General features: G+C 49.2%; 1 protein-coding gene across 3 annotated transcripts in view; it reads left to right on the plus strand.

The window, feature by feature from the left end:
* LOC105567704 (homeobox protein homothorax) overlaps positions 1-17,102 on the plus strand; it is a 400,400-nt gene that overhangs the window by 174,570 nt on the left and 208,728 nt on the right. For all 3 annotated transcript variants that reach the window (XM_012022777.1, XM_012022776.1, XM_012022778.1), the window contains exon 8: positions 1,831-1,839. In XM_012022777.1, coding sequence (XP_011878167.1) covers positions 1,831-1,839 — 9 coding nt within the window. The remainder of the gene's footprint in view (positions 1-1,830; positions 1,840-17,102) is intronic.

Raw genomic sequence — 17,102 nt, forward strand, 5'->3', positions numbered from 1 at the left:
TATACAATCATCCCTTACTAAAAGCCACGTTGTTACAAGTTATCGGACTAAATAATCGATTTTTGAAAGTGATCTATATCGCCGTCGACAAATAATAAAAAAAAAGGAATAAAGAGAATGCGCGGCTTGGAATTAAGGCATCGCCGAATACATTACGCCAGTTGGTACAAGATTCCGACGCGCCTGCTATTCATTTAGCGATAACTGCGGCTAAAGCAATTTTTCTTTCCTCGGTCGATCGGCCGCGAGAGAAACGACGGGCCTTCCTATCGGCAGGAAGTGTTCGACGTGGCTTTTATCGATCGATTCGCCATGTCGATCGGCAGCCAAGGCGCTAATGGGTTAGTCAGCCCGGACACGAACTCGCCGGTCGCTCGGAGCGTGCAACCGGCCGCAGAGGAGAGGACGGAGCGTACGAAAAATGCCCCCATGCTCTACCCATACCTATCCGCGTGCCGTTGCATACCGCGCGTGTATACACGTGCTACACCACGCGCGAGAAGTGTCTCGCTATCTCGGCGGAGACACATAGTCGCGCCTAGGGATAATAAATAGAGATAGACGAAGGTAGATACGGTATGGACCCGAGGAGTTTGCGGTGTGTATCTGTTGCCCACGCGGAGATTATCTCGAGAAGTTATGAGAGTGACCGGGGCTTCCAGTTTAAATAAAGCCGCCCGCTGCCTAGGCACCACATCGGCTCCGCTCTTCATTTTCTTGCGCGTTTAAAACTTGTCCCGTCGATTCTGTGTCACGCGGCGCATACTTGCGTCTCTCCTCCGTCTTTCTCTCTCGCTCTCTGTCGTTTTCTCTTACGGGATATCTAGCCTTCTCGGCCGAGACAGCGACTCTTTGGAGCGCGCTCCGCCCGAACGATATTTCGAATTACAGCGAGCGATTAGTAAGAGCGGAGATATTAGGCAGCGGCACTAAGCACGCTCGTTTGTTTCGCAAGGTTTCATTCGGTCGGTCGATTGTTTCGAGCGCCGACTCCGGTCTTTGGATATGATTTATCGCGACGGCGCGTACTTACGTGACTCGCGCGCTCACAATAAGGCAATTAGGCCCCGATTCTTTATTTAATAGAAACGATGCCAATTGTACGCGCCGCGGCCGAGGTAGTTGGGCGTTTCTCGGCCCGCGTCGCAAAATACGTCTGCCTTCCGACCGACCTGGGAGGAGCCCGGCATTTTTCAGCGTTCGCCGGACAAAGTGCATCCGCGGTAATTTCGACTTTCATCTCTCCTCGCATGAAATCACGACCGAGAAGAATGCCATTCACGCTCTTAATCCCCTTTTGCACGGAAAGCGACTTTTTCCTCCCCTCTGAAACGCTCTTTAGCGCCGTGGGGCAATTAACGCGGAATTAGCCGTGTGTTCGCGCGGTCTTCTTGTTGCACGTTGTACATAAAGTCATTCGGTGCGGCTCTTGCCGAGGACTCGGAACCGCGAACTATGCATATACCGTGAACTTCAGCGGAACGATGACGAGGCGCAAGTATTGATGCAACATCCGTGTGTAATTACATCAATATCTTGCTGGTGAAATATTCAAGGCGACGTACAAGAATAAAAATGTGTGCATTCCTCGCTGCTTCCATTTTATTTCGCCCGCTTTAAATAATTAATTGAAAGTAATTGTATCTCTCTCTCTCTCTCTTTCTCCGCGAGCTCGTGCAAAGTTAACGAGAGCACGGATATTAAATTTAAGCATTGGCTTAACAATAGTCAAGCAGAGAGTATTATTTTCTAACGTTTAATTTCGATCAACGCTGTATATCCGTTTTAACTGACCCGTACTAAAGGTGAGTATTTGTATTTTTGTTTCAGATGCAATGGGTAAGTGGATCTGTCTCTAGCCAAGTCGATGCTATCGGTAAGCGTATCTTCTTTGAGCAATGTAGAGATCTCCTACTCGCGCCCGACTGCGTGCGGATTAATGATCTTAACGAAGCGATTTGTTAGATTAGCGATCCTTGCTCGAGAAAAACTACTTAGATTTCCGTAACTGTTGCTGCAAATTGAAAAAAAGTCGCCGATTGTGGCAATCGCTCGGTTTGCTCGTAATGTTCACGTGCGTGTCGTGAGATTACCGACGCTGACACGAAACATAATTGCATGCACATGTGAACACGTGTGATACGGTCGCGGACATAATTAAAAATGGGTTAATTTATGAAATTCCGGGGCGTTAAGAGGTGAAATTAAAATTGAGCATCGCACGTGAAGCCCGCAAGTGCAAAGAATGCTTTGCAAATTTACATGATTTAATTCCGGTCGCTTTTATTTCGTCATCCGGCGCGCTCGGCGGCATAAATTAGGCGCGGTTAAATTTGAATACGTCGCGAGCACAATATTTGCAGATTGCAGAAAAACGCGGCCCTTCGAACCGGGTATATATAGGGGTGGGGGAACAGCGATCGCTCGATTCGATAATAATCCTCTTAATGGATCTTGTCGGCTGTCGGCGACACGGTCTGAACGACGAGGATCGGTGAGACGATCTTGCGTTACCGATCTGTTACGAGCGCAATGGCCACTCTCTTACATTTCTTCTTAATTCCCCCTTGTGCGTGCGGCGCGCGCCGCAGTAACGAGGCGCTTCGGCTTAATTAGATTAATTAGATTGCAAGCGAGGCGGATCGCACGGATGGTGCTCGACGAGATCGAGCTTTCTGAAGATCTGTCGTTAACCGCATTAACGTCGTTAAACGATACCCTCCTCGTTTTTTTTTCCACAATATTTTCTGAACAAAGTTGCCCGTCTCACTCGAACGTTGCGACGCAGAGGGACGTGTAATGTGAAATTTTATTGAGACCTTTGAAAATGCCAATTTACGTCTTTTCTCAATCAACGTTGCGCGAATTAATTATATCGCACGCGTTACGTGTATTTTACCCTCATTGTACGCTGTACTCACCCCGGTAGTTTTGAAAACTCAGTTATTCACTGCCTGAATGGTAGACCGTGATGGTTCTCTAAGAATAGTTGTCCACATATGTTATTACTTTATATTGCTTTTCGCCACGGCAAACCGAATAACGACATAATAAGACATGGTGGATAAAGGACGCGCGGATAATAACAATCTTGAATAAATTACTCTCATCTTTCTACAGATAGTCTTGAACAACTCGCGCAACTATCATTAATCCTTTAGCTAAGCGCAAAAACTCACACAATCAATCTCTACGGAATGGTAGATATCGTTTCAGTCATCTCATTAGTACTTTAGTGCCATCCAATGAAATCACATTATGTCAATGGCATGTAATTTAGTATTGCCGATTATTCTTTAAACCCTCATAAAGTTTGTGACGTTGGCGAAACATAAACACCGTTGCCAATTTAATTCGAACAATGCAATCGTGTTTATTGAAAAATTAAGAACGTACTTCCGATATTTATCGCGTATACGATGTTATTTACCTATTGTCTAATTCAGTCGACGTTTGACAAATTATCGTTTCAAATGTATACCGAGGAGAAAGCGTTGAAGTCTCATCGTAAGAGAATGCGCTCCACCTCTCGAGCGGCGGTCCGTTCGCCAGCCAGCCGACGGTTATTGAAGAAGTGAAACGAAGAAGGCGCGATGCGCAACGGTTAGGCTCATCCAGTTCGGTCGGACCTTTTCTCGCAGTCGCGAGCAAAAAACTTTCCGATGGCCTCACTTTTTAGTCGTTAATTAGTTGCATTTTTTTACGATCGCGCGCACACGTGCACGGCGAGCCGAAGAAATGGAAGCGCGATCAAGGGAGAAAAATACAGCCGAGGAGGATGAGAAAGAGAGATAGAAGTTAATTTTTTAACTCGCGCAGAGTCGTTCCGCGCGCATAACGTTCGGCGTTTGTTGCTCCTCGGCCTCGCTTTGGTCCTACGCAAAACGAATCTTGCGACGGTACCCCGCGACAAGAGGTGCGCACAAAATATCCGCCACATCGGGCATCGCCGCGACGTTTAAGACGTAATTACTAATCGTGACTTGAAGTATTCATTAACGCTCACGGCGAGGGGCCTTTTATGAACGTGGCACACGGTGGCTAGGTGGATCGTTGCGTGCATTAATCGAACGGTACTCGAACGATCGTCCACAGATATCATGGCTGGACGTCGGAACAACGTCGCGTGTATAATTGGATACTTAATAATAATGTAGATGACTGAAGGGAAAAATGTTAATATGAAAATGGAAGATGATTTAACTCGCTTACGCGGATGTTATCGCACTTCTGTACGTGGCTAACAGTATCAGGACTAATTGCGTCGGAATTCTGACGAGGATAAGAACACTGCTCATTAGGCATATATATATTTTATATATACTCCGCGTTATATGATGTTAGATAAGCGGGCATAAGGAAATTGAAGGAGGAGTATACTAATTTAATACATGCGTCCGCGTTCGACGATTCGCATGAAATTAATTTTGTGCCGACGCGTCGTGTCCGAGGGAAATTAATTTCGTACTGTGCATGCTTATAAAAATACGATTATGAACGGCGTGTATTACAAGCGGCTTAAATTGAGCGCGGCGGTAAATCAAGCACGGATGGGCAGTTAATTAAAAAATTCGGTAGTAGCCGTGAAAGGTTGGAATTAAATTTTAGGGGCAAGAGATGCGATTAACGACGCGTGTTTATACTTATTGGGTACTAAGGCCGATTGGATCTGACGTAACAGTGGCGATTTCGGGGAAGGCCCGGCGATAAGATAAAACGATTTGTGCGTAGACGTTGTCTCTTTGCTCGCCAGCCCTTTGTATCGTTTGTACTTTACTCGTGGGTATGTTTCTTCGCATTTTAAAATAAGTTTAATTAATCTCTCTCTCTCTCTCTCTCTCTCTCTCTCTCTTTCTCTCTGTTTCTCACTGCTATCGTAGTATCTATCTCCTCTTTCCGCTACGAACGTCTGATCGCAATATGCATTAATGAAATAGATATGGTTTCGTGGGAGATCGTCGATATAAAATGTGTCGGTCGCTGTTCGAATTAATTCGGTATAACTAGATTCGTAACGACCGTTGTCAGAATGCCCGCATCCTCGTGTCCATTTCCTGCGATAACGCGTATTAAACGGACGCATCGGAAACACCGTTCGCCTTCGCAAGACCGACGGGACGGATAAGATAAGAGACCCTTATTTTTTCGATTATTGACCGTTCTCGGGCCGTTCCGGGGACTCTTTGGCACCTCGTTTCGTGATGCAGAAGTCTCCTCAGCTGCTATCGCACGATTTCGAACGGAGTCGTAATGGCACGTTTGTCAGATCGTCCGACAATTAGAATGCAAATCCGCGTTCGCTGGCGTATGCATATGCACGAGCTGGTAGCCATTCGCGGCCCGTGAGCCGGGCTCTATCCATCGGATCTCGGGGCCCGCAAAGACCCATTCGTCCCGGGCACTTTTCAGCGCGACCCGCGCTGATCGGGCCCCCGGCTTTAGCACGTCCTCGGCCCCGAAATTCGACGCCTTTTATGGCTCGTTATTCCGCGAATTGACGAGAATAAGAACCCGAGGGCGACCCGATAACACCGGGGATCCATTCGGACGGTCGACGACGTGCTCGAACGCGGATACCAATCTCGATGGTCCTCGTGGCGCTGATTAAAATTAAATGCCACTTTCGCAAGTTTTACAAGTTCACTCGCACGCCGCGCTCGACGTGGCTTTCGTTTTTCTCCTCCGCTTGCCTCCCCCCCCGCCCCTTCGTTCTTAAGAATAGACGCCGCGAAATGCGTCGCGCCGGTGGCTCTTTAAGCACGCGTGATGAACGTCCGCGCGGATCTGCACACGCGACGATAAAAGTCTCACGTTGTTACGGCGGAGTCGTTTCAACTCGGTTTCGACTCGCCCAACGGCGACGGTGGCTCGGGTACAAAACCGTAAATGCCCGCACGTATTCGGAGATAGAATTTCTTACGAGCAGAAATACGACATTTACGCAGTACTACGGTCGGTTTTACGCCATCTCGAAACGGCTACGAGCCGGTTAATGTCGATCGCGGCTATGCGCTGGGATTTCCTTTACATACATATCGCGCCCGATCCCTCAGAATTTACCTCTAACCGCGGAAGGTTCCCTCCCGGACTTTCTCGAGCGGAGCGATCCTCGCGTCGTCCTCGAATTTCCGAAGCTTTCTCTTATCTAACCGGCGAGAATAGATTTCTTTTTTTTGCGCAGTTTGCGCCGAGGCGGCATTTCCTTCCGACTTTGCGAGCTCGTTGCATCGGTTTCACATTTTCACGGCGTGTCTCCTCGAAGTCGGACGATTCCGTAACGTCGCACGGTCTGCGGCCGCCCGACAAATAGATTACGTGCCCGCGAAGGGTATTCCTCGTAGGGTGTCCGACCCTACGCCCTTCTTCGCCTTTTACACATGCCACTCACGTACTCATCCGCGTTCCGGGTACGTCGTATTCGCCGGAGTTGTCGCCCGGCGCCGTTCTTCTCCGTTCCGTCCTCTCTCCTCGGAGCGCTTCTCCAAAAATTGCAGCGCGTTAGCACGAAATCCACTAACCATACCATTATTAAATCTGCGTCCGTATTACATGAATATAGGGGCGCCGCGACGTCACCGGCATTAAAATTCACGTCATGCCGGAACCGTCGAAACGACGCGAGCCTCTCGTCGATATACGCCGGAACGGATTACGCATAATGACTTTATCTGCGTCGTGCAATTAAGCGTGACCGCGTCGCACGTCGATAATGCCTTGTTGATTAGGAAATTAGTTTTTAATTTATTCAATTCGCATATTGCAGTATTGTTGCGCGCCATTCTTGCCCGCGACTAATTGCGTGAGCGGATCCCCCATTATTCTTCAAGCTATTCGCGGAGGCCAATAATTAGGAGCTTTAAGAAAATTTTACATCCGCATTATTCGCAACGTCGTAAAATAGTTGTCGGTACTGAAGGTAATAAAGAAAAAAAACTAATTGTCAGGTAAAATTTCGAGTCACAATAGTTGAGAATAAATTGCAATTCTGCACTTGGCAAGGAAATAATTGCAATATTTCCAGCTATGTAAAGTTAATTGTTGGACCCGTAATTTCTCAAGACGTTAGTTTGTTATGCTATAAATTGCACGATCCCTCGATGGTCTTTTCGCGACTTCTTGTCGGCGAAGGCCGACGATCATCCCGACTAACAGCCACCAACGGGATTCAGCGACGAAATGGCAGCCAATCGGCAACCGGCACGACACGCGATACCGAAAAAGCAGAACGCTCTCGGCGAGGAGGTGACTAAATCGACCGTAAAGTGCTATCACTCGCCGGCGAGGACGCGCGCGGGCAAGAAAGTCGAAAAGAGGAGAAGAACGAGGGAACGTGGAAGCCCGGGGATCGGATTCGCGCGCGTTCCGCCGCCGATCGCGCGGAAAAAAAACTCACGTCTGTGATCTCACCGCAAAAGCGACTCCGGGAGTTGTTTATCTACTTATTATGTCAGCCCGTTGCTAATTGGGCATATTTGAGGATCGGGCGCATCGGCGGCCGCGGCATTTTCGCACGTATCTCACAGGGAGGGAGGAAATTCGCTCTCTTCTTCGTCGGATGCGCCGCGTCTCGCGCCCTCCGCCGAGCCTCTTTTACCCGCGGTCCTCGCGGGTCCGCGACCGCGGGGACGCGGTATCCAGCGGACGCTGGATCCGTTGAGGCAAGGGACTCCGGGCCGGCAAGAACCGACGCATAACTTTGGGCGATCGCGACCGGCTCGCCATCCGTCTTTGAGGAACTATCGCGCCCATCGGGGCTCCTCTCGCAGCGCGCTCGCGATCTTACCTTCTTTTTCTTCCTCTCCCGCTCGCAACCTCGGGTTGGTCCAGGGCGTTCTCTTCTTTCGCTGTTACGGCGGCTGACAGCATCGGGCGCCGAGAGATGCATCGCTTCATTCTGCGCGGCCGGCCACTTAATCCACTTCCCGAGGACTTGGACATTGCGCGCGATGACTTGTGCGAATTCGGACAAGTGCCCGCGTAATTCGCGATGGAAGATTATTCAACCTCTCATCTTGTCTCGGCGGAGAGCCGGAGATCCATTTTTTAGATTTCTGTAACAAAATGCGAGAAATAAAGGAGACGCGAAAGAAAGAGATCGGAATAATCGCGTGCGAAGAAACTGCAGGTAGAATAATGATTTCTGTTACTCCAAGGCAGTGGCGTTTTGCAAGGATCTGTTTAGCGAGGACCCTGATTTCGCCCAGTGCGGCTTCTCGGGTACTCGCGCCAAGTCGAGGCTCGTAAAGCAATTTCGCGATCGCCTTATCTCGATATCTCACAATTAAGCAGACGTCATAATTTAAGTGCGCGGCCGCGAAGAGAGCGGAGCTGCGATCGAGACATCAGACTATCGAACGATGAAAAGAAGAGAACGAAATCGGGACGAAACGAAATGGGGGGGACGAGGAATAAGCGTATTCAGCGGGAACAGCCGGGGAGGATGGGCGAGAGTCTTATCCTGGATAGGATGTGTGCAGCCAGTCGCGAGGTAGCGCACTTTATTAATGTGATTTATGGGGAGGCGAATGCCCTCCCCGAGCCGCGCGGTCCTTCGTAGTTCACCATCGCCTTCCCGCCCACCTTTCCGGCGTATTCGTCATGGCGTATCGAATCGGTCGAGTTTTGTTTTACCTGGCCGCCGAGAGAAGAAAAGAGCGCACCGTCGTCGTTTATGCGTGCGTGCGTACACTCCGCACAGGTGTGTAACGCGGCGTTCCTCCCGTTCCCGCTCGGTCGTTCGGTTTAAAGTGCTCTCCGATTCCAATACACAAGCCAAAACGACGCGCGCGAGCCGCTTTGATAGTTCATAAAGTGAAACGGATTTTGATTCGGCGCCTTTTGTAACGCAACTCGCCGTTTGTGGCGCAACTCGTCTTATTGGATCATACGGCGTCGCGAACGGCCGCGCTTCTCGAGCCTGCGCTCTTGTAACCGCAAATAAAAAAAAAGAGGGACTTGCGTTTTGTTACTTACGAATTGTCCTTTTCCCTCTCGAGTACGTAACTGCCGTTCGATTTTCGATGGCGTATCCCGGAGATGAATAAGAGTCGAAGATTCTGATGTACAATAAAAATGTGAAAGAGTCTTCAGGGAGCGCAAGCGATCGTACGATGCTATCCCGCGAACATTCCACGTACGACTGTTATATTATCAACATTTCGGAATACGTTAAGCGTTTTTGTCGTGACAATGAGCGTGTGTTTACGCAAGGTCACCGCGCCGTTCCCGTAGCGAGGCTCGGGGCGGGCAGGGGTTGCGCGTACCAGTGCTCGGTGTGTCGCATTATCTTTCCCGAGGCGGTGGTGAATAGACGCGTGGTACACTTGCTCCATACGGATACCTGTGAGGTAAATCTTTACAATTATCAACGTCAGTGTTTTTTTTTTTACCACATCTGGCACTCTCCTACGCTCTAGGCGGGCGTCTACATGCCTCAGTATTCGAATTGGGAGTCGTGGCTGAGGTAATATTTTTCGCAATAAATTTTCTGTATTATTAAAAATGCCAGATACGGTGAAGAAAACACTGACGCTTAATTACCGCTGGCTACAATTATATTTCATCGGAGTTGCGCCCGCGCGCGTGTCTCGGTAACGCGTCGCTCTCCGTACTTTTGCGGTCTTCCGTATTTTCGTCGTCTCCGCGAAGCTATTACGGGAAATTTTCTTTATGCGCGGCACGAATACGTATCGCTGGGTCGGAAGAGAGCACGGACCACGTATACTCTTCCTACGCGAGGTCCCAGGATAGAGCCAGATCCGGCAACGAAAGTGGCGAGTGGTCAGTGCCGAATACCAAACGAGTCCCGTTTGGACGACGACGGAGCGGTGTGTCATACATAAGGTATGACCGGACCGTGGAGAAACGAAAGGGGGCGAGATAAGGGATGGAAATGGCGCGGAGCGAGGGAAGGCGCGAAGATCCGAAGCGGAGGTCCGGTCGGCGGAAAGAGGATATTGAAACGATATAACGTTGCATCGCCCGAGTTCGCGGTCCATCTTGCCCCTCGGGACTGGAACGGGCGATTTTCTCGGGTCCTGATCAAAGGAAGAGCTGCGTGCGCGGGCATATATTTCCGTGTCGCGTAATATTTCATGAGCCGTTTCTCTTTGTCGACGATCGGCCGCGCGCGGAATAGGGAATTGCTATCTGGACGCGCTACGTGGCCACTTCGGCACGACACCTCGATAGCGGGCAGAAAAGGAGGGAGAGAGAGAGAGAGAGAGACGGAGCTGCGAGGCGGGCGAAGGGGGATAATTGCAAGGGGCACGATCTCGTCTTAAAGCCTCACGCGAGAGACTGACAGAGGAAGAACGGAAAAAGAAATTTTAGTTTTTCGCGGCGGCGAGAAAGATATCGTTCGGGTAATCGGTAAGCGATCGGTAAGGGATCCAGGATAAAACCACTTTCCGTGTCTCGCCACGTTTCACGTTCGCGTTTCCGTGCTTGCGCCTTGAAATTATTTATTCGGATTTTTACGAATTGTTGCGCGCAGTGCACAATTCGTTTAAAAGGATCGCATTCTGTAGCTCGATAACGCTACGGCGCGGACGAAATTTCACATCATCAATCTTGCTGGCCGAGTACGGACTGCGTTCTCAAGGCCGCGCCGGTTCGGCGACTCAAATTCCTTCGTGTATCGAAATTTCATTCAAATTCTCGGCACTCGCGCGCGACACAAACGGCACACTGCGCTTTGGCCATCTGGCAAGGCGCGTGTTCGCTTAGCGTTGTATTGTAAAGGTCCGCGAGTCAACGGTGGAGAACTGGGAGTTGGAAGACGAAGGAATTCATAAGGCAGAATGAGTCGCGTATCCGCCGAACACGTTTTTAGAATTCACGCGGTGGTACGCTCTTTGGATATGCTTCCCTGACCATACTCGCTGGCTTCTTTATAGCTTCTGTTTCTCCAACATTTTAGTGTATATCATGTCGCATCTCCGAATAATTTGTATCTTTCAAAATAGAACCTGTTTCCTCGCAAACAATGCAAGTCGCGACGTATATGTCATATATGGTCAGAAATATATGCATATTATATTATTTCTTTCTCATTCTCTTTCAGTATATAATGTTGATATGAAATATTAAAAATACAGATTAGGAGGAACTAAAAATAAACGAACGGTCAGGTATGAACTTCTCGAGCAGACATCCCGAAAAAGATCCCCCAAACGACACAGCGCCGAGTTTGCCGATCGTATCGGGAGTTTTCAGTTCTCCGCTTGATAAATCGGTTCGCTGACGTAATGTTCGATGCAAATCGTCGAGTGCCAAGTGAGCGCGCGCCGGAGATGTACTCCCACGGAGGTCCCGATGCGATCACCGACCGATCTTTTCGTTCCCGGATGATTCGTTTAGCGACGTAAAGGGACGAAGATGACACGACGTCTCCCGGGAAATAGGCTACGACGAGAGAAATCCGAGCGCGTATTCCTGCACGCTACGTATGCGGAGGTGCGCCGGTCATTTATCCTGTGCTCGTCAGACTACATTGCGCAATATGAAACGTATATGAAAAGCAAAAGAGAACACTGTGGAATAAGGCTTCTTTCTCGCCCGCATCGTTCGTAAATAGATCCCGCGGAGACTCGCGGTGATTATCGCAGATAAATCGTCTCGCGGGCAGAAGAGGCTCCGCTCATCGCGAACAGGAAATGGGTTCGTGGGTAGCGAAAGGACGGTAATTGATTCTCGTCGTCGCTACCGCGCAAGGAAGGTAAAGGGTAATCGATCGTAACTGCGAAGTACTCGAGGTTCAGTCGGTACTCGCGTTATTAGTTAATCCGTTATTCGTGCGCATCGTGGAACGCGGCGGACGATACCCGAGCGTGACTAAAATAATCCGAGTGTCGGAATGCGCCGGTTGTCTACGCGATCGACGTTCTCGACAATGTTTAAAAGTTTTTCTTTTCTTTCAACTCGTCTACCGGCCGGGCCGATCGGTGCTTTTCAATATCACCGCGCGTGTGCGCATAAATTAAGGATCGCTTTAATTTATGCCGTTTCTCGGGAAGTGTTTACACCGCAGGGAGAGAACGGCCGAACCTCCGAGACGTGGGCAGGATGGATAATCTCCGAGGATCTATCTCGATCCCTCGTTCGGTCACGCCCAGGGTAGGACTTGGCGGCTGCTGCGCGTCATCACGCCGTTCGTAAATTCACGGCGGACAAACTGGCAAGAATAGTTCGCATAATTCCTCAAGGCCTACCAGTTTTGACGGCGGCGGTCGACCTATCTTGGCACAATCTCTACCTCTCTCGCTCGCTGCTGCTCCGTCCGCTGTCTGTCTTTCCGTCGAAAGTTCATCCGTCCCCTTTCATCTCGCTCTCTGTCTTTCTCCCCCCCATTGCTTTCTGTGCGTCGTCTGCGGTCTGCTCTGTGAATGCACGACGGTTTTAGATTCTGGATCTCCGCGACCGAACGGAGAAATATAGGCCCGAGGAATGCTAGACGAAGATAAAGCGCGAAGATGCGGCCAATGAGTGTGTAATTCGTTGTTTCTTCCCTTATTAAAATTCACTATAACGCAGTTTATTAGAAAACCACGATCATAAATGTCGCAAGAACGCGAGAACTTCAATTTAGATAATAATTATGCGCTACAGCTCTCGCAAATGGGGCAAGCTATAGAAGAAAGGTTAGTGGCCACCGGACATTTTTTATCGTCATATCGTACACGACAATCGCAACCGGTGTATTGCGATACTCGTTAAATACCCGTATCACGTAGACCCGTGTGAAAATTGGCGGGTATCGATAGGCCAAAAAAAACCGCTAGGAAAGATCAGAAAAACGCACCTTCGTTAAATAACGATCACAGGCAATACCCGCATTCTGCAGGCGCGCGCGCGGATATCTGCGAATGCACCGCGGTGTCATGCGAGCCGCGAGATATGCATTTTACACGCGTGCATGAATCACGGTTTTGTCGTGCGTCGAAGATCGAAGGTCAATCGAGATCCCGCGCGTGCGAGAGGAAAAGAGTTTAGCTCGTCTATGACGGGGGGCAGTCGCTGCCTCTCTCTCTCTCTCGCGTGACTGCATAATGAATGAACAATTAAAGATTGCGTCGCTGTACACAACTTATCGCGTACGGAGATGCGCAAACTGGTTTCGCGCGAGTCAATTTATCTTTGCAAATACGAGAGCCTTCCCCGCGCCGCTTCCGGTTGCACAACGACGATCCTCGCTGGATCTTCGCCACTCGTTCGTTAACGAACGTCCCGTCGCTCTTGTTTCCGTTTTGCTCGTTCAGCCGTTGTACAATTGGAGTTTGATCGCCGATTGTACAATCTGATGTAAGTTAATATTATGTCGACCGCGTACAACGAGACGTGACTATTTACACAAGAAATATATATATAATTAATTGTAAGTGGAAAGATACAGAAGAAATAAAATATCAATGAAAATATATTTGATCCACTGCGCCGGCATTGCCCGCAATATTGCGTTGCGGCCGAAGAAGGGAGGGGGGGGGGGAGGACACGTAGTCGAACGAGATAAAAAAGAGTATCGGGCTGTAATGCGCTTATAATTAATTTCCGCGTAATTAGAGGACGTTGGCGCGGACGCGGATGGCACGGCGGTTATCTCGGCCGGACGATCGTTACACGGCATGCCTGCGGACGGAGGCTGCACAATGAGCTGCGCAGCTCCCGTTATTATAATACATCGGAGAAAATTAATATACGCCAGGCGCAATCGGTATCTCATCGCTCGAAATAGGCAGCAACATCCTAAGTACAAACGGAAATTATTACCCAAGCGTTCGGATGCATTAAGTATTATCGCGCTCCACGCCGCGGCGGTCGGCACGAACGACAATAATGTCGCGGCCACGCGATTTCGAAATGATTGGCTCAGGTTTTACATAATTTAAAAAAAGAATCGAAAGTAAATGGGCCATGTAACTTTAACGGTCTTCATGAACGCGCCGATAGTAGCGGATTCGCGATAGTCTGTTTCGGTACGTAATTTCGTTGACGGACTGACGAGAGTGAGCGATGTAAATGCTGGACGTATATGGATGGCGCGCGATTTGACCTCGCCCGGTTGAACTCTCGTCGTGCGACGCGTTGTAAATCATCAAGGCCCACTGTAGTAGCGATACGTGTCTGAGCAGTTTGATGGCCGCGGCTCATTGACGCGGTTCCTCAAGAGCGCGAGATGCCCCTCCATTCACAGGACTCGCGCTGTTATCGCGTATCCGCACGCATTTAGACTCCACCTACCGCAGTTGCATCGATTGCGATCGCGCATATTTTCCCTGCCTCGCTCCACCGCGAAATGCTGCGCTCGTGCGTTTTATGCAAAGATATCGATCATTATCTTGCCTTTATATATTCGCGCTATGATCTTTATATCCGCAGTGCTTTATTAAACATCGGTTAGTACTAGGTAAATTACGCAAAAGTATTGGCTGTGAAACATGAGGCTATTAAAATGTTAATGTATTAATTGTTGGAATTTAAATTTCATTTCTCGCGCTGACGCACGTCGATTTCTTAGATTTCGATTTAAACGGACGAGCAGCGTGCGAGTATAATGAATGGAGAGGACACGTGAAATTAATCGATGCGCGTATTTTACATAAACCGTTTGCCTAATTTTGGAGCGACTTCCCGCAATATATATGATCGGATACGGGATATGTTCTAATCATATATACTTATCGTTCGACCGAATGAACTTATTGAGACCGACTTACTTCAGTTTGCCACTCGCTACCGCGAATAACTGTAGCGGCGTGTGAAATACGACGTTAATTCCATCTCGTTTACTGATTTAGATGATATCAATTTTAACTGCTAATTCACGCCACTTTATAGGACTCGTTTGTTGAAGCTGTATATTTAACCTAGTGAGTTATGTTTTCAACATATTACAGATATTACCTGTAGCTATCTGATCGAAACCTTTTGCCGTTTTATTTAACCCATTTTAAACTCTTTTCACCGCAACCGCGCTATAATATTACTTGGAGGATACTTTGCAACTATCGAAAAGCCGCGTAGGTCTTCGATTCGTCGTCGGAACCATTATCTACCCGCGATCCGCCTACTAGAGTAGCAACTTGTACTCTTTCTCCCTCTCCTTCTCGCCTCTCTCGCTCGGCGCTTCTGCTGGCTCGCTGAGATCGTGGATAACAGTTATTAGAGGCTTTTTATAATGCGCGTGTATCCCCCGTCCCTTTCGTTTCAACGGCCCTTTCGCTACCTCTCGCTCCCGCTATCTTGCTCGTCCTACCGTTTTGCACCAACCATCGGCCGGCGAGCGAGCAACCATCGTGGAAGTAAAGGAGAGACGGACGTATGCCGGGAGAGCGTGCGGGAAAAAGAGAGAGTCGCCTTCTTAGAGTTCGACATGCATCCACGTAAATGTATGCGTAGGACACTCCCCGGCGCTTGATTATATATAATTATCGGCATTTTAATAACTAATCATTTTCCCCGCTTCTTCTTCCACCGCATTTCTGCGGAGAAAGGAGCAGCTTCCGACGATCAACTCCGCTACCGTATCTCCGGCTTCCTCTTCGGGGTGCATCTTGGTTGAGCACACGACCGGCCAGCTCTCTATCGTCTCCCCATTGTGCTCCGTTAAAATCTTGATTGCATATATGTCGAATAAACATGTTAACGGATTCACTCGGTAACGTCGTTTTCTGCCCCCCCCCCCCCGAGACGTCAGAGTGTTCTATCGAGATACACGCTTTATTTTAACCAAGTATTCCCATCTCTTTCCTTTTTACTGCATCTAACAAGTTATTTTTATACGACACATGTCAAAAATTAATATCAGTTCGCCGCGCGAACAGCGATTTGACCTAACGCGCTCTTTATTTTTCGACTGTATACCAAATGAGCGTAAATTCCACGATTTTACGAAACAATTTGTGCACGTGCGTTGTGATAAAAAGTATTCCAGAATCATGCCCTATTGTCACTTTGAGAATATTCGACAGTGGATAAGTGCGAGACTTCGATTTAACAAGTGAAATGACGTGAGCGATAAATATTGCACTGGCGGCGATCGCTCAACAGAGTTTACTTTACGCGAAGAACGTGCGAAAGGGTCTGTGTATCGTACGGCCGAAAGGGCGACTGTTGAAATCCCGTAAATATTCCCGAGTGTAATTAAAAGCTATCGATTTGTCGTAAGCCGCGTAATTGCACGAGTTACTACGCGCTTCGAATAATCGCCCCGAACCCCACCGGCCGCCCGGTCCGAAAACTTCGTTGGGGGCCGCGTCGCCGGAGATAACGGGAATATTTACATATTATCGCGGAACACCGACCCCACGCGATCTACCTACGTCTCCCACGGTGAAACTAGTCAGCCTCATGGGGCAAAGACTCGCGCGCCATCATAGATTTTCGGATATCATTGCGTAGGGACGAGTAGTGACGCCGAGATTTCAAGTCGCGCCGTGATAAGCTGCGCCTGATTTCACAGCGTAAAAAAGTGGATTCAAATCGCATTGTTTCTTTTGTTATCGGAATTTACTTATCGGGCGGCGAAAGAAGGGCGAGTGCCGCGGGTGTAAGAACGCCTGCTCGGAGAATTCGATTCGATAGCTCTCGAAGCGACTTTTCAATTTCAAAATAATACGCGTATCCTTCACGGATCGCATTCCGGGCGCAATCTCACGCGAGCATTTTTGCGTCGCCTCGAGACCGTCTAAAATTCCGCGGGGAGCTCGCGGGAGGAGACGTTCGGGCATAAAACAGTCGCGGCATCGATTCTTCCGTTCCGGAATCTCTTCTTCTCCCTTACACACTAGCCGAAATTCTCAACTTCCACTGAGAGCGGGACCAGGGGGAGGGGGGTCGGGGAGGGCAGGGGAAGCTTTAAGGGGAGACGATCGACGCTTTAATGCTCCCGCTCGAGCGGCGAAGTGGCCAAAGCTTTATGAAGCACGCACGGTAATGGCCGTCTATTCGCGGAAGGAGACGGAAGGAACGATTTCGGCGTCGCGTCCGCGTGTGTCCGTGGGCTCGTTGACGGGGTGTAAGTGAACGCCCGGGGTTGTAACGCGGCGGTGAAGCCAACTCGAGTGGAGTTAAGGGGCAGCCTCCGGATAGCTCTTCCTGCGGGA

Source organism: Vollenhovia emeryi, unplaced genomic scaffold (genome assembly GCF_000949405.1).
Source record: "Vollenhovia emeryi isolate VEMERY1.0 unplaced genomic scaffold, V.emery_V1.0 DF939135.1, whole genome shotgun sequence".
NCBI classification, from domain to species: domain Eukaryota; kingdom Metazoa; phylum Arthropoda; class Insecta; order Hymenoptera; family Formicidae; genus Vollenhovia; species Vollenhovia emeryi.